This window comes from Chrysochloris asiatica, unplaced genomic scaffold (genome assembly GCF_000296735.1).
Source record: "Chrysochloris asiatica unplaced genomic scaffold, ChrAsi1.0 scaffold00221, whole genome shotgun sequence".
Classification (NCBI taxonomy): domain Eukaryota; kingdom Metazoa; phylum Chordata; class Mammalia; order Afrosoricida; family Chrysochloridae; genus Chrysochloris; species Chrysochloris asiatica.
The window spans coordinates 5016053-5043902 of NW_006408739.1; the positions used below are offsets into that span (position 1 = coordinate 5016053).

Below are 27850 nucleotides of genomic sequence, written 5' to 3' on the forward strand. Positions count from 1 at the left end.
GTCGTCAACTGGATGAAGTGCCTGACGGGATTTGTAGTCTTTCTGGCTCCAGCTGGGCTGTCAGTCGAAAGAATGAGAACTACAAGTCTCGGCGGCCCCAGCGTGACGAGTCGTCACGTGGCAGGGGGCCGACCGGGCGTGCGTGCCGCCGTTGATCCGGTGCTGCAGTGAGGAGGTGGTTCTCTACCGTGTTGTGTGTGTGAGTGAGAGAGCGAGTGAGTGAGTGAGTGAGTGAGTGAGTGAGTGTGTGAGTGTGTGTGTGTGTGTGTGTGTGTGGGGACTCGGCTTGTTGTTGTCGGTGACTTCCCCCTCCCCTTCACCCCTCCCCCTTCCCCACCGCCGCTGCAGTGGCCGCTCCCTGGGCCGTAGGAAATGAGCGATAACGATGACATCGAGGTGGAGAGCGACGTGAGTCCCGGGGCTTCTTCCTTCCCGTGCGGGTTGTCAGGCGGGGACAGCAGCCGGGACTCTCAGCGGGGCGACGGCGGGAGGGGGCCGGCCTGCCGCCGCCGCCTCCTTCTCTCCGGAGCTGGACCGCTTCGGTCTTGCTCCCGGCTCGCTCCCTTCCCGGCACCTGACCGGAGCGGCCTCCTGGGATTGGAGATGGAAAGGAGACACGCGGCCTCTGGGACCCCCACCTTACCGGTGGAGGAGGGTGCTGCGGTCGCCTGCTTCCACCCTGTCCCGCTCAGGATCCGGGGGACAGGGATGGGATGCGCCCGGAATCCCATTGTCCGGATCCTGGGGAAGGGGACGACGTTCAGGACCTGCTCTCTTGGTCTGCGTTCCCTTTTTCCGAGACCCGTGGATCCTGGGGGGTAAGGGAAGGCGGAGAGTGGTTGAGAGTGTCTAGAAGCCTCGAGCTGAGTCGGTCCGAGGGGAGAAGACGGTGCTCGGGACCCCCTCCGGTCACAGTCGGATCTCGGAAGGAGGGGCGACACTCGGGGCCCCACTGCCTGGCTGCTGGATCCTGCTGGGGGGTAGGGGCGTGCGGTGGGGTGGGTGGGATGAGAGAGGGGGGTCGAACTGACTCCCTATCCACCGCTTCCTCCGCCGCTGGCATTTTCTTTCTGATTATTGAATATGAAGTGTAAAAATAACTTCTATATTTTCTATTTTCTCTCTCTCTCTCTCTTATTTCAGGAAGAGCAACCGAGGTTTCAATCTGCGGTACGTCTCCTACTCTCCATTTCATTTTCATTTCCGTTCAGTTCTAGTACTTTGGGGGTCAGAGAAAAAGAAATCATTTTGTCACTTTAAATATTGTAGTGATCTCTCCTGTTCCCCGCGAAGACGAGGTGGGGGAGGTCTTGTTCTGTTGTACTTGGTGTTGGGGGAGACTTGCAAATCTCCTAATTTTCGATTCCCAGGTGACAGGTTCCAGAGACTGTAAGTCAGTGGGAGGAGCTGTGTGCAAAGAAAGAAATCGTTTCAGTTGTTTTTTTCAGATGGGGCATGTAGCTGCCACAGTCTAAGCAGGAAATAAATTTGTAGCATTATTTCAGGGTCGTGTGGTCAGAAGATTAGATTAGGTAGGTTCTAAACAGTATCTGCATAGTTGTGTAAAGTTGAAGCCACATGTAGTCAGTCACGTTTTACCAAAGTCATGTGATGTCTGTAGACCCATAGAATCTGGCATCTGAGACACCAGTGCAGAAAGTGGAAATGTAGAGGTGCCAAAGGTTGAATATGAAAATGTCACTGGAAACTTTTTGTGTTCTTGACTCCTTTATATTTGAGTTGAAATAAAGTTATAAAAGAATAGGGAAATTGTTGAGTAATTGGCATTGAGGAAACAGGTTTGCTAACAGGTGATGGATGAGTCTGTATGGTGTTATCAGTAACTTCTTAGGGTTTTAATATTAATATTCTTAGAGATGGTTCTGTGGATTTGTTGTTGTTAAGTGCCGTCGAGTTGATTCTGATCCATAGTGACCCTGTATAGGGTTTTTGAGGAGTGACTGGTGGGTTTAAACTGCCGACCTTACGGTTCAAACTGACATTAGGGCCAGCGCATTATCCTGCAGCAGCATACCAGGACTCTTTAGTACATACTGTCTTTGGCATCTGAGACAGTGCTATGGATGTTCTGTGAATAATGTTGTGGTGGTGGTGGTGGTTATGTGCCGTGGAGTCGGTTCCGACTCATAGCGACCCTGTACAAGGTTTCCAAGGCTGTAAATCTTTACAGGAGCAGAAAGCCTCATCTTTCTCCCGCGGAACAGCTGGTAGTTTCAAACTGCTGACCTTTCAGTTTGCAGCCCAATTCATAACCACTGCGCTACCAGAGCTCCTTTCTGTGAATAATAGAGGTGGGAAAAAGGAATAAACAAGAAATCAGAATTAGAGAGGTAAAGAGATATCAGAATATCTAATATTTGATGTTTGGGACGAAGGGTATAGAATAGGAGTCAACAATTTAAATGCCTGTGGGGACTGGGTAGGGAGATTATCAGGAATAAAGTAGTAGGAAAAAATAAGGACTCGGGAGCACATACGTCTTCTAAAAGGGCAGCCACTACTCAATTCCAGTGGGCTGTTCTTTTTGGGAGTGAGAGCTCAGTGCTGCCAGATTGCCTTTTTTTTCCCCAAAGAAAGATCGGGGATCCAGATTTTATGTGGAATAGTGGGATAATCCAGCTGTTTAGGGAATGGTTAGAGCTTGCAGGATTGATAGCTCTGGTGTTAAGAGTTTAATTACCACAGGATAAAGGCAAGTACTCTTGTACATGCTTACCTGCTCTTCATTAGAGTGAGCAAAGATTCTGCAAGTGGTCCAAACAGATGAGCTTTAAGAAAAGTTTTACTTTTAAGAACTAGTATTTCCATAAAACCCTAGGATATAGTATAGTTGTCCCCGTGATCCTAAGAATTGTCCTTGGAAAATAGTCACTAAAAAGAGTTTGTTTGGCTTTATTTCTCTTTGAAATATTGCCACATACTTGTATTTATACATATATTTGAAAATTGAATTTTTTTTTCTGTTATTATTATAATGTAGTCTGTCTACACTAACAGAAATTTCATTTTTGGAGCCCAGTCTGGTTAGAATATTTTTTCTCCTCCAAGTCTCCATTGTAAGATCTGCCCCAGGACCTGGTAGAGCTTTCTTAGGTTTCCTTTGCAAAATGACCAGTTGAATTGGAATTATTTTGGCTTTCCAGTGAGAGAGAAGTTTTCTTCTTTGTGAAATTTTGGCTCAGTTCTTTAAAGTGTTTTCCTTTTCAAAATATTCATCCAAATGGGTGTTGATGCAAATTAATTTAGCTTATTGAATTATTAAAATGTCTCCACTCTTGTAGAAAGTTAATCTTAACTGTTTTACATAGATGTTTTCAGTTTGGTATAAAGATATTGAGTATTTTCCTGCTGATTTTAGAGGGTAGATAAAGAAGTGGATTTGACCCTTTGTTTTTAATTTAACCTATCTACTTATCTACATATCATCGGACAAAAGAGAATCACACTAGCATGGAGAAGGAGGATATGTGATAATAGGCTAATTTTATAGTATAATTATTGTGATCGAGTTTGGTCAAAAGGACCTTTTTTTTTTTATTTTCCTCCTTTGTGAATACAACTCTACTCTCAGACTCTGTGTAGATAGTACGTTTTAAAACTTTTGCAGGGAAAACTATTAAGCTTTGCCTTTGGAAAAAACATTCAGAAAAGGTTGCAGATTGTTAACATCTAAATATTTAGGACTATGTACCAAGTTTATTTTAAAGTTATTTGGGAAAGGTTCTGTGGGTCCTAATATAAAAAGAGGTATTGATGTTTTGTAACCTCTCACTACAGGAAGCACAACCTTAATCCATGAGCAATGCTGGATACTCATCAAGAACAGAGGCTAGTGAAGCTAACTGTAAGAGAAAGTGAAACTATTTTGACGAATTTTTTTGTTGTCTCAGTGCAAATGGAAAACAACTTCTCCAGCAACCAATAAGCTTTGTAAAAGGAAGTAGTAACCACAAGCCAGTATATTTATGATTAAATACATCACACAGAATCCCAGTGATGTTTATTTATTTATTTTGAGGATCAGGATTGATTGTGTTTTATAGATAAATTTCTGGGACAGGATATTTTATGTAAGGGGCACCTTTTATTTTATTTCTATTTGAGAAATTTCTTTTGGAAAGAATAAAAGAATCCCAAAGCCTTTTCCAATGTGTTGTCCTTCATGGCAGCTGAATGTGCTGAGAGTCTATTGAGATTGAAAAACAGATTTGTGTAATTCCACTTCTGGATATGTCTCATGACATTTTTAACTTTTCAGATCTCTTAACTTCTTTAGGAATTGCAATGTATTCAAACGGGAAGGAGCTTGGTCACTTGGAAGATTGAAATTCCTCCAGGAATTGAGTGTCCTTTTTACCTGAAAGCAGTTGAACAACAGAAGTGCTGCCTGATGCATGTACTTTGCCTCTGCTTAGAGCGGTAACAACGATGCTCAACTCTCAGGTGTGCTATCTAAGTACGCCTATTTGTAAAGGATAAAAGTAAAGGATAGTTTTAGGTCTTATAAAGTTGTTTTCTCAAGATGCCAGTAATGGTAAAATATTCGATCAAAGATTTCAACTTGGTTTTTAAAATTTCTTGACCAAGGAAAGTGTCCTTAAAATGACTTGAGTGTTATGGTGTATTTTGATAAATGTGTTCCCAAGTTCTGTTAGGTACCACATAGTAGACAACATCTGGATAATAAACATAATCGTTAGATGATGTTGGGAATGTCTTGGCTTCAAGCAGGAGAGAGATTGAGAATTTAAAATTAATAACTTCCTCTTACAGTCTTCTGTGAGGTTACCTCATCATGTTGTTGTCACTTGTGGTGGTGGTGGTTATGTGCTGTGGAGTCAGTTCCAACTCATAGTGACCCTGTACAGGATTTCTGAGGCTATAAGTCTTTACGGGAGCAGAAAGCATCATCTTTCTCCCACGGAACAGCTGGTAGTTTTGAACGGCTGACCTTGCTTTTCACAGCCCGATTTGTAACCACTACGCTACCGTTAAGTTGGTTCCGACTCATAGCAACCCTGTTTAGAGTTTCTGAGGAGTGGCAGGTGGATTTTGAACTGCTAGACCTTGCAGTGAGCAGTCCAGTGCTTTTCCTACAGCACCATACCAGGACTCCATCATTGTTGTCAAATGTCATCGAGTCAGTTCTAAGCCATAGTGACCCTGTATAGGGTTTCTGAGGAGCAGCTGGTGATCTTGAACCACCGAACTTGCAGTTCAAACGGCTTTGTAGTCTGGTTCAATAACCCACAGCAATAGTGACTGCCTGTTATTTCATGTTGCAGCATTTTTGTTTATCAAAATTCAGTTTTAATTTGCTATAAAATTCAGTTTTAATTATTATATCTGGTTCTCATCTACTAGAAAGAATAAATTGATCTTTTCTGATGAGGATTTTGGGCCAATGTTAATGTTGTTAATGTTGAATTGTTTAATTGTTGTTGAGTGCCGTTGAGTTGGTTCTGACCCATAGAGACCGTGTATAGGGTTTCCAAGGAGCAGCTTGAACGGCCGACCTTGTGGTTCGAATCGACTTTGCAGACCAGTGCATTAGCCCACAGTGCCACACTAGAACTCCTTAACTTAATTATCCTAAACAATACTACATTCTGTTTAAAATTAATCTTTCTTAAAGGCAGTAAATATTTAGTGGACAACTCTTAGTTCTCTGTATGTGGAGACTTTTCTGTATTGGAATTGAGACAATTTCAGCTAAGTGGGGGTAGGTGTTAGATAGCTTGCAAGAGATAGCACTGTTGTGGAGAAACGTGTGCATCCCTCCTTTTGCTATTTGCCTAGAACTTGAAGGAAATAAGGCTGCTGACTGATGTAATCCCTTGAATGGAGATGAATTCTCTTGCATTGCATTGGAAGGAAATAATGTAAAGAGATTTTCCTTAATTTTGAATAGACCTCTTCAGCTTGGGTGACCTCCTACTAGTTCAGAAATTTTTTGGCTAACAGAATGACATTTGCCTTCAACATTTACCACTCTTAAAATACACATGCTTGTTAGTGTCAGAGACGGACAAATTGTAGGTAAAGATTTTTATTTTGGTTGCCAGTGTGGAAAGTTTGGGAGAAATAAGATTCAGGCTGAATAGAAGCCTTGGCAGAGGTGGCCAAGCTGGAAGTGATTTGGTGCTGGAGTTCCTATTGAGCATCTGTAGGCCACTCTTTAGTACTGCACAGCCCTTAGTATTTCTGTGACCCTAAGATGCCCTGAAGGAAGAGTTTTCTGGTAGAAATTGAAAATCCAGTGTACTTGAAGCCAGTGTCCTTCCTTACAGGATGTGTACTCAGTGTATTTGGGGACCTGCTGTACAATGCAAGAATATCTTTTGTCTCTTAGAATTGTGCCTGAGTTCTTAATTAATTTCACAGTACCACACAATTTCATTATCAAACCTGTTTCTCAGTAGAGAGTAGAGAAAGCTGGCTTATCTGAGGTGAACATTCTTTGTTCACGACACAATTATCCCCCCCCATCCCCCTTTTAAATCAGTTTTAAGTTTGTGGGAGGATCCCATACGCCTCACAGTGGGGGGTCTTTACCCAGTTTTCCTTTCTTGGCCCCTTCGAAAAATGTTGCCAGCAAGTGAAGACAGTTAACAAGGCAATGATAAGTCTGACACCTGGCCCATATTTTAAATGAAGTAGGGGGCAGGAAAAGAGGGGAAATTTTATCATGCTGGATGGATCTGTGGTTTAGAAATGATTCTCAAACTGAATTCTCAGCCATGTCTAAAGGTTCTCATATGCTATTTTAAGCCACTATGTTGTTGTTGGTAAGTGCCGTCAAGTCAGTTCCGACTCATAGCAACCCTGTATAAGGTTTCCAAGGAGTGACTGGTGAATTTGAACCGCCGACCTTTTGGCTCAAACCGACCTTATGATCCAGTGCTTTTATCCCACAGCACCACACCAGAACAGGTATCGCTTAATTCCCTGGAATTATACACGTTAGTCCTGCGTATTTCCAACTCTTTCAAGTGAGAACTTGGGAGGAGAAAAATACATCCTTGCTGTTGTCTCAGAGCCTTAAAATTGGTTCGGCGTAGCAGCTCAGAGCTGGACCTGGCAGCAGGGATTGGTCTAAGATGCCACTCTCCTGCTAGTCCACAGAAATTCCATCCACTACTTTGAGAACAGTCCCCAGCCCAGGCAGTAGACTGCTGCTTTTCCTTGTTGAGCCAACTTCTCAAATTTGGCTGGCTCCCCAGATGAGAAGCCAAGATTTCTGCTGATGGTCCACAGCCAAGTTCACTTACAATCCTCTAGCCAAAAGACTTGTCCATTTGAGTCCTTTCAGAGCTCAGTGAATGGAAAGGGGCTAGTGCATTGTGGGGATAATTTTGGTGTTAGATTATACTTAGCTCCACCCCTCTGGTGCAGGCCTGAGTGAAACCAAGTACACCTCAGGTCTAGCTGTTTGAGATTTGCAGGGCTCTCCCAGAAAGAAAACAGACACTTCAAATTTTATTTGTATCAAAAAGAGGCATTGTGGGTAACTCTGGTGTCATAGCTTCTGTGCACAGCTCTTCAGCTGGGAAGAGGGCCAGGAATGGGGTGATTTGGAAGACAGGAGTATCTTGGGCTGCTGCTGGGGACCAAAGCTAGGCTGTTAATTTGCATGTAAATAAACCATTTTAAGGAATTACATAGCCAACACAGGAGAGTCCCATACATGTCAAATGTCATTCCTCAAATTTCTAAGCTCTTTAGTGATAGTCCAGGTTAGAACCCAGTCCAATTTACATGTGTATTGTTGTTGTTGTTGTTAAGTGCTGTATAGATGACTATTATTGTTGTTAAGTGCCATCAAGTTGGTTCTGACTCATAGGGACCCTGTATAGGGTTTCCTAGGAGCCGCTGGTGAATTTGAACCACTGACCTTGTGGTTCAAACCAAATTTGTGGTCCACTGCTTATCGTACAGTGTCATACCAGGACTCCATAGATGACTATGGGGAACAGTAAGTTAGAAAAGGATTTAAATGTCTATAATAATCTTCATATTTTATACTGCTAGTACAGATGTTTCTGAGACACCGTTTTGTTTGTTGCTATAAAGTTCTATGATGCAGAGTAGCTCTCTAGCCTGTGTGATTGTCCCCTTAGTTCCTTGTAATGTTTCCTATGTTGTGGTGGTTCGGCAAATATTCCATTTGCTGTGAATCCAGACATGATAAGGCACACTTTAGAAATGCCCTGGAAAAGAGTAATATGCTGTCGTGATGAAAACCATGTGTCAGATTCAGTAGAGCTAGAGGTGAGGTGTTGCCCTTGAATTGAAGACCAGGAAGTAACTAAAATTATCACAGCTGCTCCCGACCTACTCTTCCTCTAGCATGACTCAGACCTTTAGGATTAGATAATAGGAGGACTTCCAATCCTTTTATCCCCACCACTCACTCTGGTAGCGAATCAGGCTGCAAACCTCAAGGTCAGAAGTTTGAAACTATCAGCTGTTCCGCGGAAGAAAGGTGAGGCTTTCTGCTCCCGTAAAGATTTACAGCCTCGGAAACCTTGTGCAGGGTCACTATGAGGCAGAACTGACTCCATGGCACATAACCACAACAACAGCAATTCTTGTCTTGAGAGTAGAGTTTTGTCTGTGCATCTTGTCTAGTAACGGGATCCTTTTGAGGCAGCATTATTCTTATAAAAAATCCCTGTGATCTGTCTTGGTGGATTAAAGCTACCGGAGCTTTCCACACACAGACTTGCACTGAGGTAAAGTCAGGCTAGCTTTATACGGACTCCGGGATGTTCTCAGAGCTTGAGTATTTTTCTTTTCATAACTCCCTAAGTGTAGATGTGATGACGCTTGTACTTTGGGTTAAGTAAATGTCTATGTCCTGTTTGGGAGGTGCCCTCTGGTGGGGGCCCGTTGAGTGGACTTACAGTGCTCCCCAGCACTGTCACTTCTGCTGGAGTTCTAGTGCCGTTTACCATATTCCTGATGGTTGACAGTCTTCCCTCCTCTCCAGCTGACTGTTCCTCTCTGTGGTTCTGTGCAGGACAGGGATAAAAGCATTGGTCTGTGAGCATTTAAATAATGCCTAGTAAATGTGACCTGCCACCAGTACTTGAGGAAATTTCCATAGAGCTGGTTGATGTCCCTCTATGAACTGTTTATTTCTGACACAGCCTGTGTGAGGGGAAGCCCTTGGCAAGGTAGTACCTTGGATGTGCTTTAGAAAACAGGAACTCAGAATGCAGTTGGCGTCCTTCTCAGGTGTGTCGTAATGATCTCCGATTCATGATCTGAGTTTTCTGTTTCTATTGTATAATTTAGCTAGAAGATCCTAACCGAGCGTCTTTATTGGGCTGCAGACCAGACACAGATTCATGGTGATGGATGGGTCTCACACTAAAGAAGCACTAAACTAATGACTTAACTCTTTCCTTGGGCACCCACCTTGGGGAATCTCTTACAGTGGAGGCGATGACATCCTATGAAGGGACCTTTCACTAATCGCTCCCAACCACAGACTGACAGCTGGTCTGTCACCTCAGTCAGTTGGGGGAAAGGCCTTGGTGTTGCAGGAGAGTCACATTAACTTTTCTTTTACTTGCACATGAGCTGGATACATCGAGCTACTCTGGATGTTCCTGTCACAGCTTTCTCTCACCCCTTTGTTCCCCTTTAGCAGATCCTAAATCTGGAGACTCCTAACTGTCCACCACAACAAATCCTTCTCAGTGAAATCACCAGGAACGGCGTTGACAGCATGTACTTCCAGGTTATACTCCATTGTCTTGTACCAAGAAAAAAGAGTGATGTTTTTAATGTGCTCTTTCTCCCGTTCTACCAGGCTGACAAACGGGCTCATCATAATGCACTGGAGCGAAAACGTCGGGACCACATCAAAGACAGCTTTCACAGTTTGCGGGACTCAGTCCCATCACTCCAAGGAGAGAAGGTGAGTTTATTAAGAAAGCTGATTAGCCACCACTAGCTCAGAACTTGCTGTCTGGCTAAGCAGAAAGAAATGTAATCAAGGCTGTTCAGATGACATGGTTCTCTTATTTTTTTTAATTATTAAACCACTTTGAAGGTACCTCATACACTCTATCTGCTTATTTCATCTTTAATAAGTAAAATGTGTCAGATGTACTGGAGCTGCTTATAAGACATCAGTTGTTGTAAAGTTCTGTGGAGTCGTTCAAACTGACCTTATGATCCATTGCATTACCCTGCAGCACCACACCAGGACTCAGTAATGCTGTTTAAATTAGGATTACACTTGTGAAACCTAGAACAAAACTCATTTCCTATGGTCACCTTTAAGCATAATAGCAGAGTACACCATAAACTCAAAGCTGCTCTGGTAGCAAAGGGGTTACAAATCAGGCTGCTAACCTCAAGGTCAGCAGTTCAAAACTATCGGCTGCTCCACAGGAGAAAGATGAAGCTTTTTACTCCTGCAAAAATTTACAGCCTTAGAAACCCTATACAGGGTCTTTATGAGTTGGAACCCACTCCACAGCACATAATCACCACTACCACCCATAAGGTGGGTGCTCTACTTAAAAACCATCAGTAAGTGATCAAAGGTCAACAATTGCTCAAAGCAAAGATGAGACAATAAAAAAGGCAGGAAAACTTAAGTAATGAAACTGGAACAAAAACAATGTAAAGAGAATGTTGACACATTGTGATAAATGTAATTAAAGTCACTGAACAATTGTGTGGAAATTTCCAGTGGGAGTCTAGCTTGCTGTGTAACTTTCACCAAAGACTCAATAAAATTAGCATTAATTGTAACAAATTACTCAAGCAAGAAATTGTTACAAGTATGCAGTGTAGTATAGAGAGTTGTTCATAGTTGTGTAGATAGCACTAAGAGTCCTGGGGTCGTAGACTTCAATGAGACTGCCTTTCATGTGGTTCAAAGTTAGAATGTATTTTAAACAAAAATTTGCAGGTGTGTGTGTGAGCTAACCTAGACACTGTGATTTTCCAATTCCAAGGGCTATTATTTCTAAGGAGTATAAAGACCATCATAAGCTTGGGAACAAAAGACTGCCACAAGAGACATAGTCATATGAAACAGAAGAAAAAAGTAACCGTTCTTTCCCCCTCTGCCCCTCCCACTGGTGTCCTTCCAGTGTTTTCCTGGAGAGGTAGGCACCAGCTGTTTCTACATTTGAGAGGAAAGTTGGAAGCTTTGGGTAAAAGCCTGAGTTAGAGTTAGTTGTTCCTTGGAATTTGGAGGAAACATCTGCTTGCACAGTTAGTTCCATCCTTGACATAGAATGTAGCTGGCTGGTTTCTACAGGAATTCCGTGGAATAAGTGGCAAACTGGGAAGAGGACCTGTGTTTTTCTGGTCCAGTGATCCAAAGTTTAGACAAGCATTTTTATTTTTATTTTAAGTTTTTATTGTGAATTGAGAAAAAGTTAACAGGGCAGAACATCATTTTTACATTCAACAAATCATACACCTTGTCTCATTACAATGATTATAATCCCCTCCATGTACCATCAGATAACAGTTGTTGTTGTTAAGTGCCATCGAGTCAGTTCCGACCCATAGCGACCCTGTACAGGGTTTCCGAGGGTGTAAATCTTTACGGGAGTAGAAAGCCTCATCTTTCTCCCGCGGAGCAGCTGGTAGTTTCGAACCGCTGACCTTAAGGTTCGCAGCCCGATTCGTAACCACTACGCTACCAGAGCTCCTTCACTTTAGGTTTTTTTCTAACACTCAGCAGGAAGTTCTGGTAGAGTAGTGGTTACTAATTGGGCTGCTAACCTCAAGGTCAGCAGTTTGAAACTACCATCCGTTCCGAGGAAGAAAGATGAAGCTTTCTGCTCCTGTAATGATTTACAGCCTAGGAAACCCTGTGCAGGGTCACTGTGAGTTGGGACCGACTCCACAGTACTTAACGATAACAACAGGCGTATATAATAATTTACACCACCAAAGGGCACATTCTGCAAGTCTTCCTCCTGGTCACCAACTCTCAGTCCCTCTCTTTCCATGAATCTAGAGTCCTCAGCTTCTCCCTCTCTCCATGTCCCCATCTCTGGTGTCGCTGCTTCTCTGGATAGGGTCTCGCATTCCTCTTTGCTCTCCTCCCTTGATGGTCCTGGGGTCCTCTGTTTCTGGACTGTAAGATTAACTACTCCCCTGTTTTTGTTACAAAACTTTTACAATTGTGACAGTCGCAATTAGTCATGATAACTATTACTCACTATTGAATCATAAGAATCTTATCCCCATCTCTTTTGACCAGACCCATCTAGACAAGATGAAAACTATTCAGTGGGGACTCTAAACAAGCATTTTTTGTTAAGAAAAATTTGCGTTTTGGCTTTCCTGATTCAGCAGTGTGATGGGGTCCCTGGATTTATTTGGTTATTTGGATTTACTATGATTTCATTTTGCTTATACTTGTCACAGAATATGAAGTCATGTGTGTGCTTTATCCTTTATTTGAGCCATGTGGCTGAAGCATGGATTAAGGCTGACCTTTATGGAGAAAATTTAAAGTCACAGGCCATGTGAATATGTAGTTTTGCAAAACTGAATTTGCCTACTTATTTTGGACTTGGTTTAATAGCCCTGAACCAAGATACTACCTGGAATAACAGCTTCCTAGACCCAGTACTGTCTGAGCACCACTGGAAATCTTTATGATGGCTAAAGGGGCACACCCTCTTTTTAATCAAAGTACCCACGTGCGAAGGATTATCTCCTTGGCTTGGCTAAACTCTTGACAGTTGATGCTTACTCCTATTTCATGGTATTGATGAAAATCACCTCAGTGAACTAAATGTTCAAGAGTTGCCTTCTCCTAAAGTCTCTTATCTAACCAAGAGTGATGCCAAGGCAGTGTTTCTCATTTGTGGCCTGTGGACTGTCCACATCACAATCGCTACTGAATCAGATTTTCTGGAGTCAGGCCTGGGATTCTGTATTTATTACCAGTCAGGTGACATTCTTAACATGTGAGAAGACTTTGGGGGAGACATGTCATAGGAGCTCAACTGTACTTTCTTCCTTACCCAGAACATTTTACATTGACATGTCACGTTTCCTTACATCCTTATTCACCACTTGATTCTAAATCTTGTCTCCTTTTTCAAGAAAGTTAAAGGTTTGAATTTGGTAGCCTTACCAACAGAATAGTTGGTCATTGGTTTTGGACCATCACTTATTCATTCACTCACTCCAGTCAAATAGTTATTGAATCCTGCTACATGCTAGGTACTACTATAGATATTGGGGTATAAGAGTGAACAAAACAGCAAAAACAAGCCCATTTTCTGATGTGGGAAGAAAACTAAAGGAACTGATGTAAGTTTAAAAAAGAAATACAAGTATATATAGTGTGTCAGATAAATGCTATGAAGAAAAACTAAGCAGCGAAAAAAAGGTGGCAGTTTTACTCAGGCAGATGTTTCACTGTTGTGTTTGTTAAGTGCCATCATATCAGTTCTGACTCAGAGCAACCTTGTATAGGCTTTCCATGGAACAGCTGGTGGGTTTGAACTGCTGGCCTTGTGGTCAACAGTCCAGTGGTGTTCCTGCAGCACCACCCCAAGAAGGTGAGCAGAGATTGGCAGGCAGGAAGGTACACCACATGTACCTCTATCTGGTAGTGAGCATTCCAGGCAGAGGGAGACAAAGGCTGCTGTTACACTGGAGTGAGTGCTGGGAAGGTGCAGAGAAGAAGCAAGACTGTGGGGAGGGACAGGTTTAAGGGAAGCAGATTTTACAGAGCCACTTTGAGAATTGACTAGGTGCCATTCTAACTTTGGAATCCTCCGGTGCTGTGAGAATGCACATAGTTCACATGGAGAGGGAGTTGTTGTTGTTGTGTGCCATGGAGTCGGTTCCGACTCATAGCGACCCTATATAGGGTTTCCGAGGCTATAAATCTTTACGGGAGCAGAATGCTTCATTTTTCTCCCGCGGAACAACTGGTAGTTTCAAACTGCTGACCCTGAGATTAGCAGCCCGATTCGTAACCACTACACTACCAGAGCTCCTTCGAGAGGGAATTAGGGAATGACTTTTTACTCTGGTTGAATCCCAGCCCTTCCCGCCTTTGCCAACATTCTTTCCCAGGTGCAGAGTCTAGCGATGCATTGGGACTCTCCTTATTCAGAGCTCTTCCTAATTGTTGCAGTTTTTTAAAAGTGTATTTGAACCAAACAGAATTGAGTCATGCTGATTTGGAGTGTCGTAATTAAGATTGTTGTTGTTTTTGTTATGTGCTGTTGAGTTGACTCCAACCCATAGTGATCCTGTATAGGGCTTCCAGGGAACAGCTGGTACGCTTGAACCGCCAACCTTGCAGTTCAAATGACTTTGCAGTCTGACGCATTAACCCACAGCACCACACCAGGACTCCAGTAGCATGTCAATAATCAGGAAATGATTCTTTTACTGTTGGAGTTTGGGCCACTTGGCAGTGGTGGTGTGCTTTGGAGTCAGTTCCGACTCATAGCGACCCTGTATAGATAGGGTTTCTGAGTTTGTAAATCTTTGTGGGAGCAGAAAGCCTCATCTTTCTCCCGTGGAACTTTAGAGCATCTTTACTGTCCAGGGGACTTCTTGCTTAACATTTTGATAGTGTATCATGTGTGTGCTGAACTCTTTGTTTTTGAAGTGAAAACTCTTTGTTTTTGAAGTTGATTGACTTAGATCTTAACCAAAAATAGGGGATACTTCTGGAGGGAGAGAGAGCTTTGAGCATGAGACCCAAACTCCCATTTATCCTTTGTTTCCTGTATTGTCATGATATAATAAAACATCCTAAAGAATGGTTGCCTTTTACTTATGTAAAGAAAACAGTAGTAACTAACCTGTATATACTAAGTTAAATCTGTACGGCAATTCAGTTGGTACAATTACAGCTGCTGCTGACGGTGTGAGCCCACCACTTGGTTCACCCTGAACTGCAAACCACAACGTTGGCTGTTCAAACCCACCGATTGCACCTTGGAAACCCTACAGAAGGTTGCTATGAGTCAGAGTCTACTCAACGGCACTTAACAACAACTACTACTGACGGTGTGAGCCCACCAGTTTGTCCACGGTAGAACTGCTTCCATAAAGATGGACAGTCTTGGAACTCTAGGGGATATTTCTACTCCGATCTATAGGTTAACTATGAGTCAGAATTGACTTCAACAGCTGTGGGTTTTACTGTTCATCAGAGGAAGCAGGCTCAGGATCACGGTGCTAGTATTGTGTAAGGGACAGGGATTAGAACTCAGGACTGTTCCCACGTTTCATCTTTCAAACACTCTATACTGTTGCCAAGTTGATTCCGACTCATGGAGTAGCTGGTGGGTTTGTACTGCCAACCTTTGGATTAGCAGCCAAGTGCTTACCCCACTGTGCCACTAGAACTCCAGCATTCCATAGGGGTGAACAAATTTAAAGAATTTTAAAGAAATCTTGCTTTAAATGCGTTTATCTTGTGTTTGTCTTGGGAACTCCTTGAATCAAGAACTAATCTGGGCTGTGCAATCCTTGGACTACTACAAAATCCTCTCCCTAAGGTGCAGAGTGTTGAGGATCATTTACAATTTATAAATTCTTTGAGTCTTCATGACTGCTTTGAGCCCCCAAACTAGACTATTACAATTGGCATCCATTTATGTCTTGTCATAGGTGGCAGTGTTAAAAGTGGACATGTGTGTGTGAGAGTGTTAGAAGGTGTGTGTCTTCAGTGCTACTCTCCTTTGCAGTTTTTCAGCTGGACTTGGAGCCAGCTAGAAGAGAGGTAGTGGCCTTAGAACCTGCAGCCAGTCAACCAGAAGAAGGGAGTAAGGGCAAGATTAATTGCAGCCTCATTTTATAAATGTTACTTTTCTAAGGGAAAAAAAGAGTTCCACTTTAAGGGGCTTCACTTTGGTCCTTAGGGAATGGTGCTGACTGGCTCCTAGCCAGCAGGGAGCTCACCTAGTTTGCCTTTACAATTGTGATATAATTCTCACATTCAAGTAAGCTTGCTATAACACCTCAGCCAGATGACTGGATCCAGTTACACTGTCTCCTTATTGTGGTCTACTTTAGGACAGAAAGTTCTGTTTCTCTATTACCGTTTGGAGCTCTCAGTAATTTGTGGTAGTTTCTCGGCCTTTAAGTCTCTTCCTGAATTCCTGTTGATGATGCTTATTGCTGTCTCAGGTGCTTGTGCCCAGGATTTCTTCCTTCTGGATAGAGCTGTGATGAAAAGAGAAAATATATCCTAAATGAAAACTAAAAACGTTTTCCTCAATTAAGTTCAGCTTTTGTTAATTTTGGTGTGAGGACATGAGCGCTGCCTCTCAGCACCTTCCACAGAGTTGGGCTGGGAACATGGTTTGTGTAGTGCTGAGAGATTCAGAACAAACAGCAGGTTTGCTCCTCTCTAAAGAAAACAGCCGTCAACTTTGTGGTGCTCCCCTAGATGAATAAGAGCCAGATGAGTGTTGTCTATATTTCTAGGGGCCGGGAGTAGTATCTACTCTGAAAGGTCTTGCTCTCATGTTCTGGTAGAATTATACCTAACAATTAACAAAGATTAGGTAATATGCTGATCAGCAAATAAGTGGTAAAAACACTGAACCTAGTTTCAGCTTCATTTCCATTAGAGCCTGAATTCCTTAACAGGTAGATGTTGAAACCAAATCATTTCCTTATGCCAGGAAATGGAGTGATCCTTCAGGCTGACAGACAGTAGCCCTGTTAGACCCTCTCATAGCACTGACCAAGGCATTTATCCTATTTGTAATTTTACATATATTTTATGATCATTTGTTGAATGTCACATAACTATTAAATAACCTTAGTAGTACCATGAAGACAGGGAAAAGTCTTATTTTGCTTATCTCTTCTCTCAGTATTATCTATCAATTGTGTATTCCTTTCTTGTCTCCTCACATGCGTGCTTTTTTTTAGTTGTTGTTAAGTGTCTTCGAGTTGGTTCCGACTATACCCACCCTGTATAGGGTTTTCAAGGAGGGACTAGTGTATTTGAACCACCAGCCTCATGGTTAGCAGTCCAGTGCTTACCCTACAGCCCCACACCAGGATGAGTAAAATGTTACTGCTCACTGTTTGCATATAATATGGCGTTTTTTCCCACAACATAGTGTTCATATTTAGTCATTAAGCATTTTTCTGTTGGATGTTTAGGTTGTTTCTAGTTGTTCAATTTTGTAGAAAATGTAGTGATGAACATCTTGGAGTATGTGACGATTTCCCTAGAGTGAATTTCCAGAAGTTGGATTATTGGACCAAGGATCTGAGCAGCCTGTTTTTTTCTGTGTTGCCAAATTGCTTTCAAGAGGATTATTTTTCATGTCATCTTTTTTTCATTTCTTACTTTTTCAACAAGTTTTGGCAGTGTCTTGAGAGTACTGATTTGGAATTTAATTGTGGTAAATTCCATAGATAAAAGGTAACATGATTCATTGTGTATTTTATTTACTAGCCAGGAGAGTAAATAATTTTTTTCCCCACATGTTTATTTACTAGTGGCTGTACTGTGTGCTCTTAATCTTTGTGGCCAAAGATTTGATAGAGAAGGACCACACCTTTGTTTCTAAAGGACACAAGAAACAAGCCTGTAAGGTTTAAAAAATGATTTGTGCTGCCCCTTACACAAGTGTCCACCTCCCAGCTTGAACCAAGCCCTTTACAGAAGGTGATGGGTCTGCCTCTCCCCAGTGATGAGCAGGCTGGCAGGGCTGGGGGAACGGAAGTTGGCTGCCTCCACCACTGCCGCTGCAGCCTCACTGGTGGGCATTGATGGGAGGTTCTTTTTATTAGTGTTAATGTAGTCAATTCACATAACACAAAATCAGCCATGTTAAAGTGAACAGTTTTGTGGCATTTAGGGCATTCATAATGTTGTGCAATCACCACTTCTGTATGGTTTGAAAGCCTGTTTATCCACCCCCCAAAGGAAGGGGGGGTGATGAAAGGTTTTTTTTTTAAAAAAAAAAACTAAATCTCCTGCATGTCTTTAACATTATTTTTACCAAAAGATAGCTTGTTCAGATGTAAATTTACACCATCTTTGCCCTAAACCAACTATTAATTCCCACTCCTAGTAACCCCATAAGGCTTCCAATCCCGTGATCCTTATGGAAGTATACTGTCACATCTTTCTCTCACAGAGCAGCTGGTTGGTTCCAATTCATCAACCTTTTAATTCGAACTGAGCGCTTAATCACTGTGCCTCCAGGATTCCTTAGCTTTGTGTCAGCCCAGCCTTGTTCTTAATATGTTTAAAAGTTTGTGTAGATTTCAAAAACTAGCATTTTAAAATTTTTCTTAAGTACAAAATAAAACACATGTCAGTTTGTGTAACTGCCTGTTTTCACCCCTCAGAACATTGCATTTTGATTCTTAAGGGAACAAGACATCTGGAATATCAGCTCAGTGGTGATATTGTTAAGCACCATGGAGTCAGTTCTGCCTCATAGTAACCTGGTCTAAGGTTTCCGAGGAGTGGCTGGTGGGTTTGAACCACTGACATTGCTGTTAATAGTTCAGTGCTTATCCTACACCAGGACTCCCATCAGCTATGTAGAATCTCTTCTTTTTTGACAAGGAGCTAAGATCCATGTTTCTTTTTTTATGAATTATGTGATAGTTTTACATGGGAGAACATTAGCTTTACATTCATCCTATCGTATATCGTTTCATTGCCACGGTTACAATCCCCTTCAGGCATCATCAACCAACCAAAGGGTATCCACCCTGCAAGCCTGCCACCCTGTCGTCAGCACACAGCCCCTCTCCCTCTCTGGGTCTAAAGTCCCCAGCTGCTCCATCTCTCCACGCCATTGTCTCTGCCTCCATCTCTAGCATCACTGCTTCTCTGGGTAGGGTCCCACACTCCACTCTTCTCCCTTGAAGATCCCAGGGACTCCGCTCCTAGACTACAAATTCAGTCACTCCCCTTCTTTTGCTACAAAATGTCTACCTTTACATTTCTAACCCTCACAATCAGTCCTGATAACAGTTATTCACTATTGTGTAACAAGAGACCTAACCTCATCTCCTTTCATCAGCCCCACCCAGACAGATTGGATATTACTCAGTGGAGATTCTACCTTCCTTCATACCCACTGGATCTAGGCTCCCTCTTGAAAGCTTGTAAGCCAGTCACTTCTTGCCTTTGTAGCACCCCCTACTTTGGGTAGCCAATGCCCAAGTTTCCCATCCCTGTCTACTCTGTGTATAGAGGAGATGGGAATGACCCAAGATCCGTGTTTCTTGAATCAGCATTAGGACCTTGAATTGAATCAGCAGTGCTGATAGCTTCTGGTACTCCTGAGGCTCACAGTCTAGTGCACACTACTGTTCTTCCTTACCTCTTCCTACCCACCTTCAAAAGAGTTAGAGTTGTAGAAATCCAGGTTACCGTAATAAGATTTCATCACTCCAGAAATGGTGTGTGTGTATGTGTGTGTGTTTATGTATGTATGGTGGTGGTGTACCATGGAGTATGTATATATGAAAAAAAATTGAAAAATAAGCTCCCTTAAATGGGATTTAGTAACCTTGGACTTCACCCTGAACAGTAGTGTTAACTACTTCAGGAATCATTTGAGGTCTTACAAAGTTTCTAATTGAAATCACACTCTTTTGGATTTGAGGCCATCCATTGAAATATGTAGTAGATTTTTACTCCAACACATAGAGTGGGGCAGAGTTGTGTAAAAATGGTGCCTCTGGAGGATGGGTTGATATAAAGAAGTGCCTGTTGACCGTGACAGTCACTTGAAGAAGTGGCAGCAGTTAGGGAAGACTGTCGGTGAGATCAGGAAAATAGAAGACATGTCCACCCTTGTGTGGGTTGGCGATCCAATGGGAAGAGCATGACTTTGGGAGTCATGGAGATTTGCATTCCAATCCTGTGAGCCTCTGACTAGCACTGTGATCTTAGACCACTTCCTCTCTGAGCCTCAGTAAAGTCAGGAGGTAACAGTACCTCCCCCATGATAATGTGAATTAAATGAGATTATGCATCATGTTATATGGAGTTCAGTGCTCAAGAGCATGATCCTGAAGCCAGCCTGCCGAGGTGCAAATCCTGACTCTTACCTGCTAGTTACATGACTGATTTGGGGTAAGTGACACCTCTGTGCCTCAGTTTCCTTGTTTACAAAATAGGAAAAATAATATCTAAAGGATGCCTGGCTGGCAGTAAGGCTCAGTAGCTGCTGACTGCTGCCAGGACTGCCCTCATTGTTGTTATTGTTTGTACAGCTGTGTGTCACCAGGGTTTGAAAGAGAGCCTGGCAGCTTGACTCCCAGAGACCATGAGGACTGAGGAACCCGTTTGCGTTAACTCACACTGCTCCCTTCTGTCTCCTTAGCCCCCGTCCATTTTGCCTCAGAGCTGAATGGTTAAGAGATCCATTTCTGCTCAGAAAGCAGGGTCAGAATTCACAGCTTTGGCCAGTTCAAATCCACCACCTGCTCCTCAGAAACCTTATACAGAGTTGGAACTGACTTGACGGCACTAAACAACAGCAAATTGTATAAACTAGCAAATAAAGACTATTATCCTGGGCCTGAGTACCCAAAGTCACCAATTGATTGTGGACTCCATTGTGGACTTAGAGCTTCTCTCCTCAGTCATACTCACTAATAGATTGTCACATGTTGGCTCAGCTGAGTGAGAATGAAAACAGAAACTGAAAGCTCAGAACCATTCCATACTGCGTAATCATAAATCCCAGGCTTTCTTCCTGGTTTCATGTTTACTCTTCATGTATGATAATCTCATAAAAGCAAGGAAGGGCCTGCCTGCACTTTAACCTTGTGGCTGGCTGGTCATGTGCTCTTGTGTGGTTAGGATGGGGTTTTAGATGAGATGCATTTTTCTATCTTCGTTCTTTGGCTTTTTCTTCCATGAACCATTGAGGAATTCGGTGTTTTGTGCTTTAAATTCTTGTTTGATTTTAATTCTTGTTAGGTACTGTGGGAGTGAAGGAGAGGAGCCTGGGAGCGAGCCGGATGCTTCTGCTTTCAGCAGGATTGGAGGGAGGGAGGGCTGGTGGAGCATTCTTTGCGCTGCTTTCAATCCTTGGTTAAAGCCTTTTAGGCCACTCGGTGTACTGAACGTCTCTGAATTTTAGCTTCATCCAAAAGCTACCCTGATGTGAACACTGCCATCCTTCTGATGTGTGAACACTGCCACCCTTCACAGGTCCTTCTTCTGGTTTTACTGTGCTTTCTGCTTACTTTTCCCTTTTGGATCCTAATTTCATCATTTCATGTATAAATGTATAAATAGTCTGAGGCGACGTTGGTGGCATGAAGACTGCTCTTCAGTCTGGTCATTCAGGAAAAGTTCTCGCTGAACATTTGCAATTGCTCTCTGGTGTCAGAGATTTTTGCTGCCCCACCCCCAACCCCACCCCATCCCCATTGCCCCAGATGTTCTTACACAAGTAGTTAAATAAGGGTTGATCTTGCCCTCTGGGAACCGTTGACTGAAAAGTAATTTTTAAATAGGCAGATTTAAAGAGAGACTGGGGTGTAAATATGCATAGCAATTCTATTGGTCTGGGAGAGGGGGAGATTTTGGGAGGGCTAGATGAGCCTGAGAGAATTTCCGGTCACCTGGTGTGGTGCCATAGAATAATCACTGGACTGCTAACTGCAAGGTAAGTACTTCAAACCCACCTGCTGCTACTTGGAAAAGACCCTATGGGGTCACTGAGTCGGAACCAACTCGATGGCACTTCACAGCAACAGGGACGGCCACTGAAGAGTTCTGTGTCTGCATTCCCAGAGCCCGCTGATGACAGATCCTAGACTGTACTGCTGTCTCCTGATTCTCAAACTATTTTCCCCACAATACCACTCTGCCGCCTATAATAATGTTGATCATTTTTCCCTCCATCTCTAGTATCCTGAAAGGCAAGATAGTTTAATCCATCCCTTTTCATTCTGTGCCTCATATTTTTATTTGATCACCTAGTAATTAGACTGTAATAAGACCCCTTTGGCAGGAATGGAGTGGCCTCATAACTAGATTTGTAAACCCATGTTGCTACTTACTCGCTCGCCTTCCTGCTGTCTAATCTGAGAACCTACTCAGTTAAAGAAATTCATCCATCCTCTGCCCTCACATGTGCCTGAAGTGACCCTTTCCCACAAAGTCCACTTTGGTCTAATGCAGACTTTACCATTTCAGATGGAGTGGGTCTGAGTGCCTGGCATACAGTAGCTATACCCCCCAAGCCAGAATGCCTACGGCCCAGGACCTGTCTAACTCATACAACTTAGGTATCATGTGTCAGGGCTGGCTGTGACTTCGACATCTGTATATAGATTCCCCTCTTCAACTAGATAGTTAGCTTGGGGGCCAAAGAAACTATGACAGATACGTTTTCTTTCCCCGCAGTATCTGCTCAGTACCATGTACCAGGTAAACACTGTTGATTGAACATGAAAGATTTTCTTTTGAGGAAATTTCCTTGAGCAAAAGCCTGAAGATTCTCTTACTTGAGAAAAGCTAGTGAATAAATTTGGGCTTTGCAAACCTCGCTAATACCCATCTCAGCCTGAGAAACAGATTGTCAGGATTTAATACAAAAGGATGTGATTTTGCTAGCCTGAGTGCAGATGTTTTCTTTGTCTTTCTCTCCTTGCTGTGTTCCGGTCATTTAGGACCCACTGGGGTTCTCACACAAAATTATTGAGTTCTGCTGTATCCCAAGTAAGAGAGTTTTCTACTCCACAGGAGCTTGGTGACACGAATGCCATACTTAATCTATTAGATGACCCTGCCTCTAGACTGTGCCATTCTGCCAGGTCAGCTGGCTGACAAACATGTTTACTCTAGACACATTTGCAGCCTGAAGGGACTCCGGTAAATGTGACTTCCACAAGCACTGTAAGCTGACATGCATTTGCTACTGTATTAAACGTGTGCCTCTGACAGGGCAGTGCCCCGCTGCCCACAGTCACGGTAAAGGTGTGGCTGCTTCCTGAAATGGCCTAATCTCATGCCCTGACTGTGTTGACATCAAGACCAACAGCTTTCACAAGCCTCTTGAGCCAGGAGAGCTGAAATGTAGTGATACAGCAGCATCACCCAACTTGGAAATAGTTAACAGTCTGAGCATTTGAGTAAACTCTAGGACCTTAAGAAAAACTTTGTCCCTATGCTCACCCAAAGCCAGCTGCAGCCGAGACCTTACTCCTGTGTTTCTGCCTGTAGTCACGCTCTAGCATAGAGCAAGTCTGCCAAGTTTCAGACATAGCCCAGGTTGAAGACCTTACAGCTACTTAAGAACCAAAGGGCCTGGGATTTGTTCCAGAGCCACTGTCTGCCTGGTGATTTTGAAGAAAACAGTAAGCCTCTGTGAGCCTCACCTTCCCGGTGTGTGGAGCTACCTTTGTGAGACTGCTAGTGAGGTAAGGTACTGAAGCGTCTGGTGCAAAGAAGGCTCTCCATGGCACTTACTCTTCATTCCCTCAGGCTTGTCCCACCGTGCCCTCACTGCTTGGACTAGGTCTTTATTTTGTCCCCTGTGCTTTTTCTCATATTGCAACAGGCATCCCGGGCCCAAATCCTAGACAAAGCCACAGAGTATATCCAGTATATGCGAAGGAAAAACCACACACACCAGCAAGATATTGATGACCTCAAGCGGCAGAATGCTCTTCTGGAGCAGCAAGGTGAGCACTTGAGCTTGTGGGGCAGCTGGCCCTGCGTTTGCACCTGGCCTGCAGAGTCAGAGCTAGTTACGACGCATGCGTGCAGAAGCAGCTTTGGCCTTGCTTCTCGGGGCCTGAGTAGTTGAGCTGAGAGCCATCCTGAGGAAGGAGCTGAGCCGCCAGTGCGGAGACAGTGGAGTCTAGGGGAGCTGACTGGAGACTTGTATCTTTTCTGACCCAATTTCTCCCCTCTTTGGGGCCCAGGTGCTCTGCCTGCAGTGCAGGTAGGGGTCAGACCAGGCACGAGGTGTCAGAAAAGAATTTTGAGGTCCTGCAGTGGAGTGTACTGTGTAAGTAGCAGAGCTGCAGATGTCCAGGGACAGTGAGCCCTCCCCCTTGACAATGGTAGTCCAATCAGGGCAGCGTCTGGGCCAGGCCCATGCTGTTCTCAAATGCTCACACCCACCTTTTCCTACAACCACAGGGGAAAGCGAGAGCTGATCAAGTTCTTTGTTCCTGGGGAATTCACTTCTCTTCCTCCCTCATGGAAGATGCAAGTAAAAGGAAATGCAAGTAACCACCTGGGATAGAACACCTCAGATAAAATAAAATAAATGGGTTGACCATCCAGGCTCAAGATGAGCTGAACCACGGGAAGGACAGCGGGAGGCGTCAGCGGGTTACTGGGCCGAGCAGCCTGCGTGTAGGGACTATGTGCCAACGGACCCAGGTAGTCTGTGTGTATTGGTGACTTGCTTCCAAGTGTCCAGCTTGTCGTTCCAAGTGGATGTTGTACATGAGAACTAAGCCGATCGTTTTCTTTGAGTGATACAGATTACATCAGCCTTCCCTGCTGTTGTGGGTGATGTAGTCAGAGCTGCTCCGTGTGACCTTTGCACCCGTGTGGAGCCTGCCATCACCAGGCCTCATCTCCTCTGCTCTTACACTGTTGACTTCCACAGCGAGCCTCCGGGGCAGGGTCTTCTCTTTAGGATTGGGTGGGTGGCTGGCAGTGTCCACAGGGCCCCCTGGGCCTGGCTGGGAGAAGAGGGGGCAAATGGAAGTTTGCTGGTGGAACAGCCACCAGAAGGGAATTCCTTCTGAGCCGCCCTGAACCTCAGGGGCCAACAAGCCCTTAGGGAGAACAGGCTGGACCCTGAGTCTAAGACTTGGTTAGTCCCGGTGTTCTGGAGGCTGTAACACTCTCCCTTGGTTGCCTTTCAGTCCGTGCACTGGAGAAGGCGAGGTCAAGTGCCCAACTGCAGACCAACTACCCCTCCTCAGACAATAGCCTCTACACCAACGCCAAGGGCAGCACCATCTCTGCCTTCGATGGGGGCTCAGACTCCAGTTCGGAGTCAGAGCCTGAAGAGCCCCAGAGCAGGAAGAAACTCCGGATGGAGGCCAGCTAAGCTAAACGGGGCAGGCCAGCAATAAAAACTGTCTGTCTCCTCCGTCGTCTCCTCCTCTCTCAGCTCATCGTTAGAACCCTTTAAGAGACTCTTTATTTTTCTTACTTTTTTTTTTTTACATAGAAGCTCTTGGACAACAGCTCTCATTTTCCTCCGTTTCCACTACTATTTGTTTTTTTCTTTTTTAAGCGTTTTCCCTTCAGGGATTCCCTGTTCCCACCAGGAATTTTTAAACCAAAACTCCCCAACTTGGCAGCTTTTTCTGTGGAGGACAGACGGCCGGCCGGACCTCTGAGCACATGGTGTCCCAGCTGCCTCGCCAGCTCCTCCAGCCCTGCCTGCAGGGCACCAGCGCCTGGAGGACTCCTTCCCTGGGCCTCTCCTCCCAGGCCGCCCTCACCTTTATTTGACAGACTTTGTGAATCTGTGAACTGCTCTACTTTAAGCTGATCGGTTTGGAATAATCTGAATTATCCCTACTTCTCCACTCCCCTCCACTCCTTTTTAAAAGATTTTTTTTCCCCCTAAAAAGCTATTTATCACTCTTACTGAATGATCAGATTCTTGAAGTGTGTGGTGTAAAAGGAAAGTGGGGCCAGATTTGCAGTGCAGAGCCTTTAGCAGCTTTCACTGTTACTGTTCTCAGCCTCTGTTGGAAGCCTGTGTTGCCAGCCCTGTGGAGGAGTACGTGTGGGAGGAAGCAGCGGCGAAGCATTGGCCGCCAGGGAGCTGATAGGGAGAGGGACGGGGAAGGGGAGGCTTGGGTGGGGGACAGGTTTTGTATTGAGGGCCAGTAATGAAGTTTTGATATTTATTTCCTGCTACTGAAATTGGAATCTGAGTGAATTGTCCCTATTTCTGATGATGTCGGTATTGCAAAGCGACAGATTCATAAAGTAATGATCAAATCTTCCTTTCTCTCCGTATGCATTTCTAAGAAATAGAGCCAACTGATTTTGTATGTAAATACCAAGAGCAATTTACCTGGTACTAAGCCCGCGCACACCAGTGCGGAACCTTCCCTGCCCCCTTCCTTCCCTTCCGTTCAGGAACCTGTCTCCCATTATGTGATCCAGCCCTGGTTCTGGCTGTGGTCAGTAGATTCCAATGAGGGGTTTTATGTGTTTAGGCCTCATTTCTTTGTCTTTTTCCTACTCCATTCCTGGCAGCCGCTGATTTCTAGTGTATACTCTGTAGTCTCGGTCCGTGTTTGATTCCATTCCATGGAAATAAAAAGTATGTTGTACATACTGCGGAAGAATTGTCTTGCAAGTTAAGGCTTCCCCCTTTACTATAAGACTATAAATAAAAACTTATTTTATCCTTCTTGGTTGTGGTTGTGTCTTCTTGTCCTGCTCAAGGCCATGATGGAGGGAAAGTCTCCCTGCAGGCCACTGGGCCTGTAGCAGCCAGCAAGGAGCAGACCTGAAAGAACTGACAAGCCAGAGCTGTTCCCAATCGTTCTGATGGCTCAGCCCAGCCCAGCCCAAGGGAGTGGACAAGACCCCTTGATAGTGGATGATTCTGAAGTTCCAACAAGGATGGAATTAACCCTGGAAATATTACTAGATTGGTTCCTGCTAAACAGATGAGCTGTGGGGAATTGGCCAGAGCCGTGGGTTCAGGTTTCTGGTAATGAATGCTCAGTTCAGAGGTGATGTGTTCTCCAGAAACTCGATTCCCTAGAGTTCCAGTATGTTAAGAGGAGGTAGCAGGACTGCTAAGGGCTGGATGTAAAGAGACTTCAATGGCATCTGGTTCACTCTTCTTCCACTGAGGATTCAACAGCAGACTGTTGGTTTGACTTTGGAGAGAAGAGGATTTATGGCAAGAACAGCTCAGCTTTGGTGTTCTATCTGGGTGACTGATTCTTCCAAGACCAAAGAAAGAGGGAAGTCAGCTTTTCGAATTGCCATCATCTTTGGAATAGTGGCAAGTGTGACTCTCAGCAATTGGGTATCAAATCCCAAATGGTGGTTGGCAGGTGTTTCTACAATTTATAACATGACCAAACAAACTAGAACACCCCATGATTACATGAAGAATAATTAGGATGTTCAGGAGGAGATATTAAAGATATACTTGTCAAAGCAGAAAAACAAAATTGAAAATGAGAAATCAGGTGACTCTGTAACTCCTCAAAGTTAGCGTGTTTACTTCTTTTCCATTGTCCTTCACTTAGAGCTCTTTGTTACATATTTGGCCTTAATTATGAACTGGTATGAAGAGGCTATGTGGAAGTTAACAAAGTGCATTGGATCAGGGTGGGATTAGCTGCAGATGAAGCTATGTTGATGGTGAGTGAAGGGCGTGTGAAGTGAGGCAGCCAGAGCACACAGAGTGGTCCTCAGGGCTGGGCTCCCAGAGAAAACAGAACCTGTGGAGAGCCGATGTTCCTGAGAGCCAGTCTTTGACTCCAGGACAAGAGTTGAGTCCTGGGCTTTAGAAGCTTTCAGTAAACCAGTTGGAGGAAGGGCACCAGAGATAGCTGGTTCTGCTGGGAAAATTAACGATCTGAATGACTTGGCTGGGGGGTAGCCACTGGGAGTAGCCAGCCTAGAAAGGAAGACAAGGTAGGAGACCTTGGGCTAAAGGGAAGGTAGAACTGTCATAGGAACGTATAGCTCCTAGGATATTGAAATTTGGCTATAGTTTAACCTCTTGCTAAGTGCCATCCAGTCTTCCTACTCACAGCGACCCTGTACAGGGTTTCTGAAGAACAACTGGAAGGGTTGAACTGCCTACCTTATGGTTTACAATTGTTGTTAGGGGCCATC

General features: G+C 44.0%; 1 protein-coding gene across 2 annotated transcripts; it reads left to right on the plus strand.

Moving 5' to 3' along the window:
- Positions 1-345: 345 nt before the first annotated feature.
- On the plus strand, positions 346-25100 carry MAX (MYC associated factor X). 2 transcript variants are annotated; one of them, XM_006873058.1, is made up of 5 exons: positions 346-408; positions 1144-1170; positions 9842-9949; positions 23559-23682; positions 24886-25100. In XM_006873058.1, exons 1-5 carry the CDS (start codon positions 373-375, stop codon positions 25071-25073), a joined length of 483 nt encoding a protein of 160 aa, XP_006873120.1. In that variant the 5' UTR covers positions 346-372; the 3' UTR covers positions 25074-25100. The 2 variants fall into 2 exon arrangements, with proteins under 2 accessions (XP_006873120.1, XP_006873121.1); XM_006873059.1 differs by lacking the exon at positions 1144-1170 and having other exon boundaries at positions 373-408; positions 24886-25073.
- The last annotated feature ends 2750 nt before the right edge of the window (positions 25101-27850 follow it).

Coding starts and splice junctions, on each gene's coding strand:
- MAX (XM_006873058.1), top strand. CDS start 373: ATGAGCGATAACGATGACATCGAGGTGGAGAGCGAC. Junction 1,171..9,841: donor AACCGAGGTTTCAATCTGCG/GTACGTCTCCTA, acceptor CCGTTCTACCAG/GCTGACAAACGGGCTCATCA. Junction 23,683..24,885: donor TGCTCTTCTGGAGCAGCAAG/GTGAGCACTTGA, acceptor GTTGCCTTTCAG/TCCGTGCACTGGAGAAGGCG.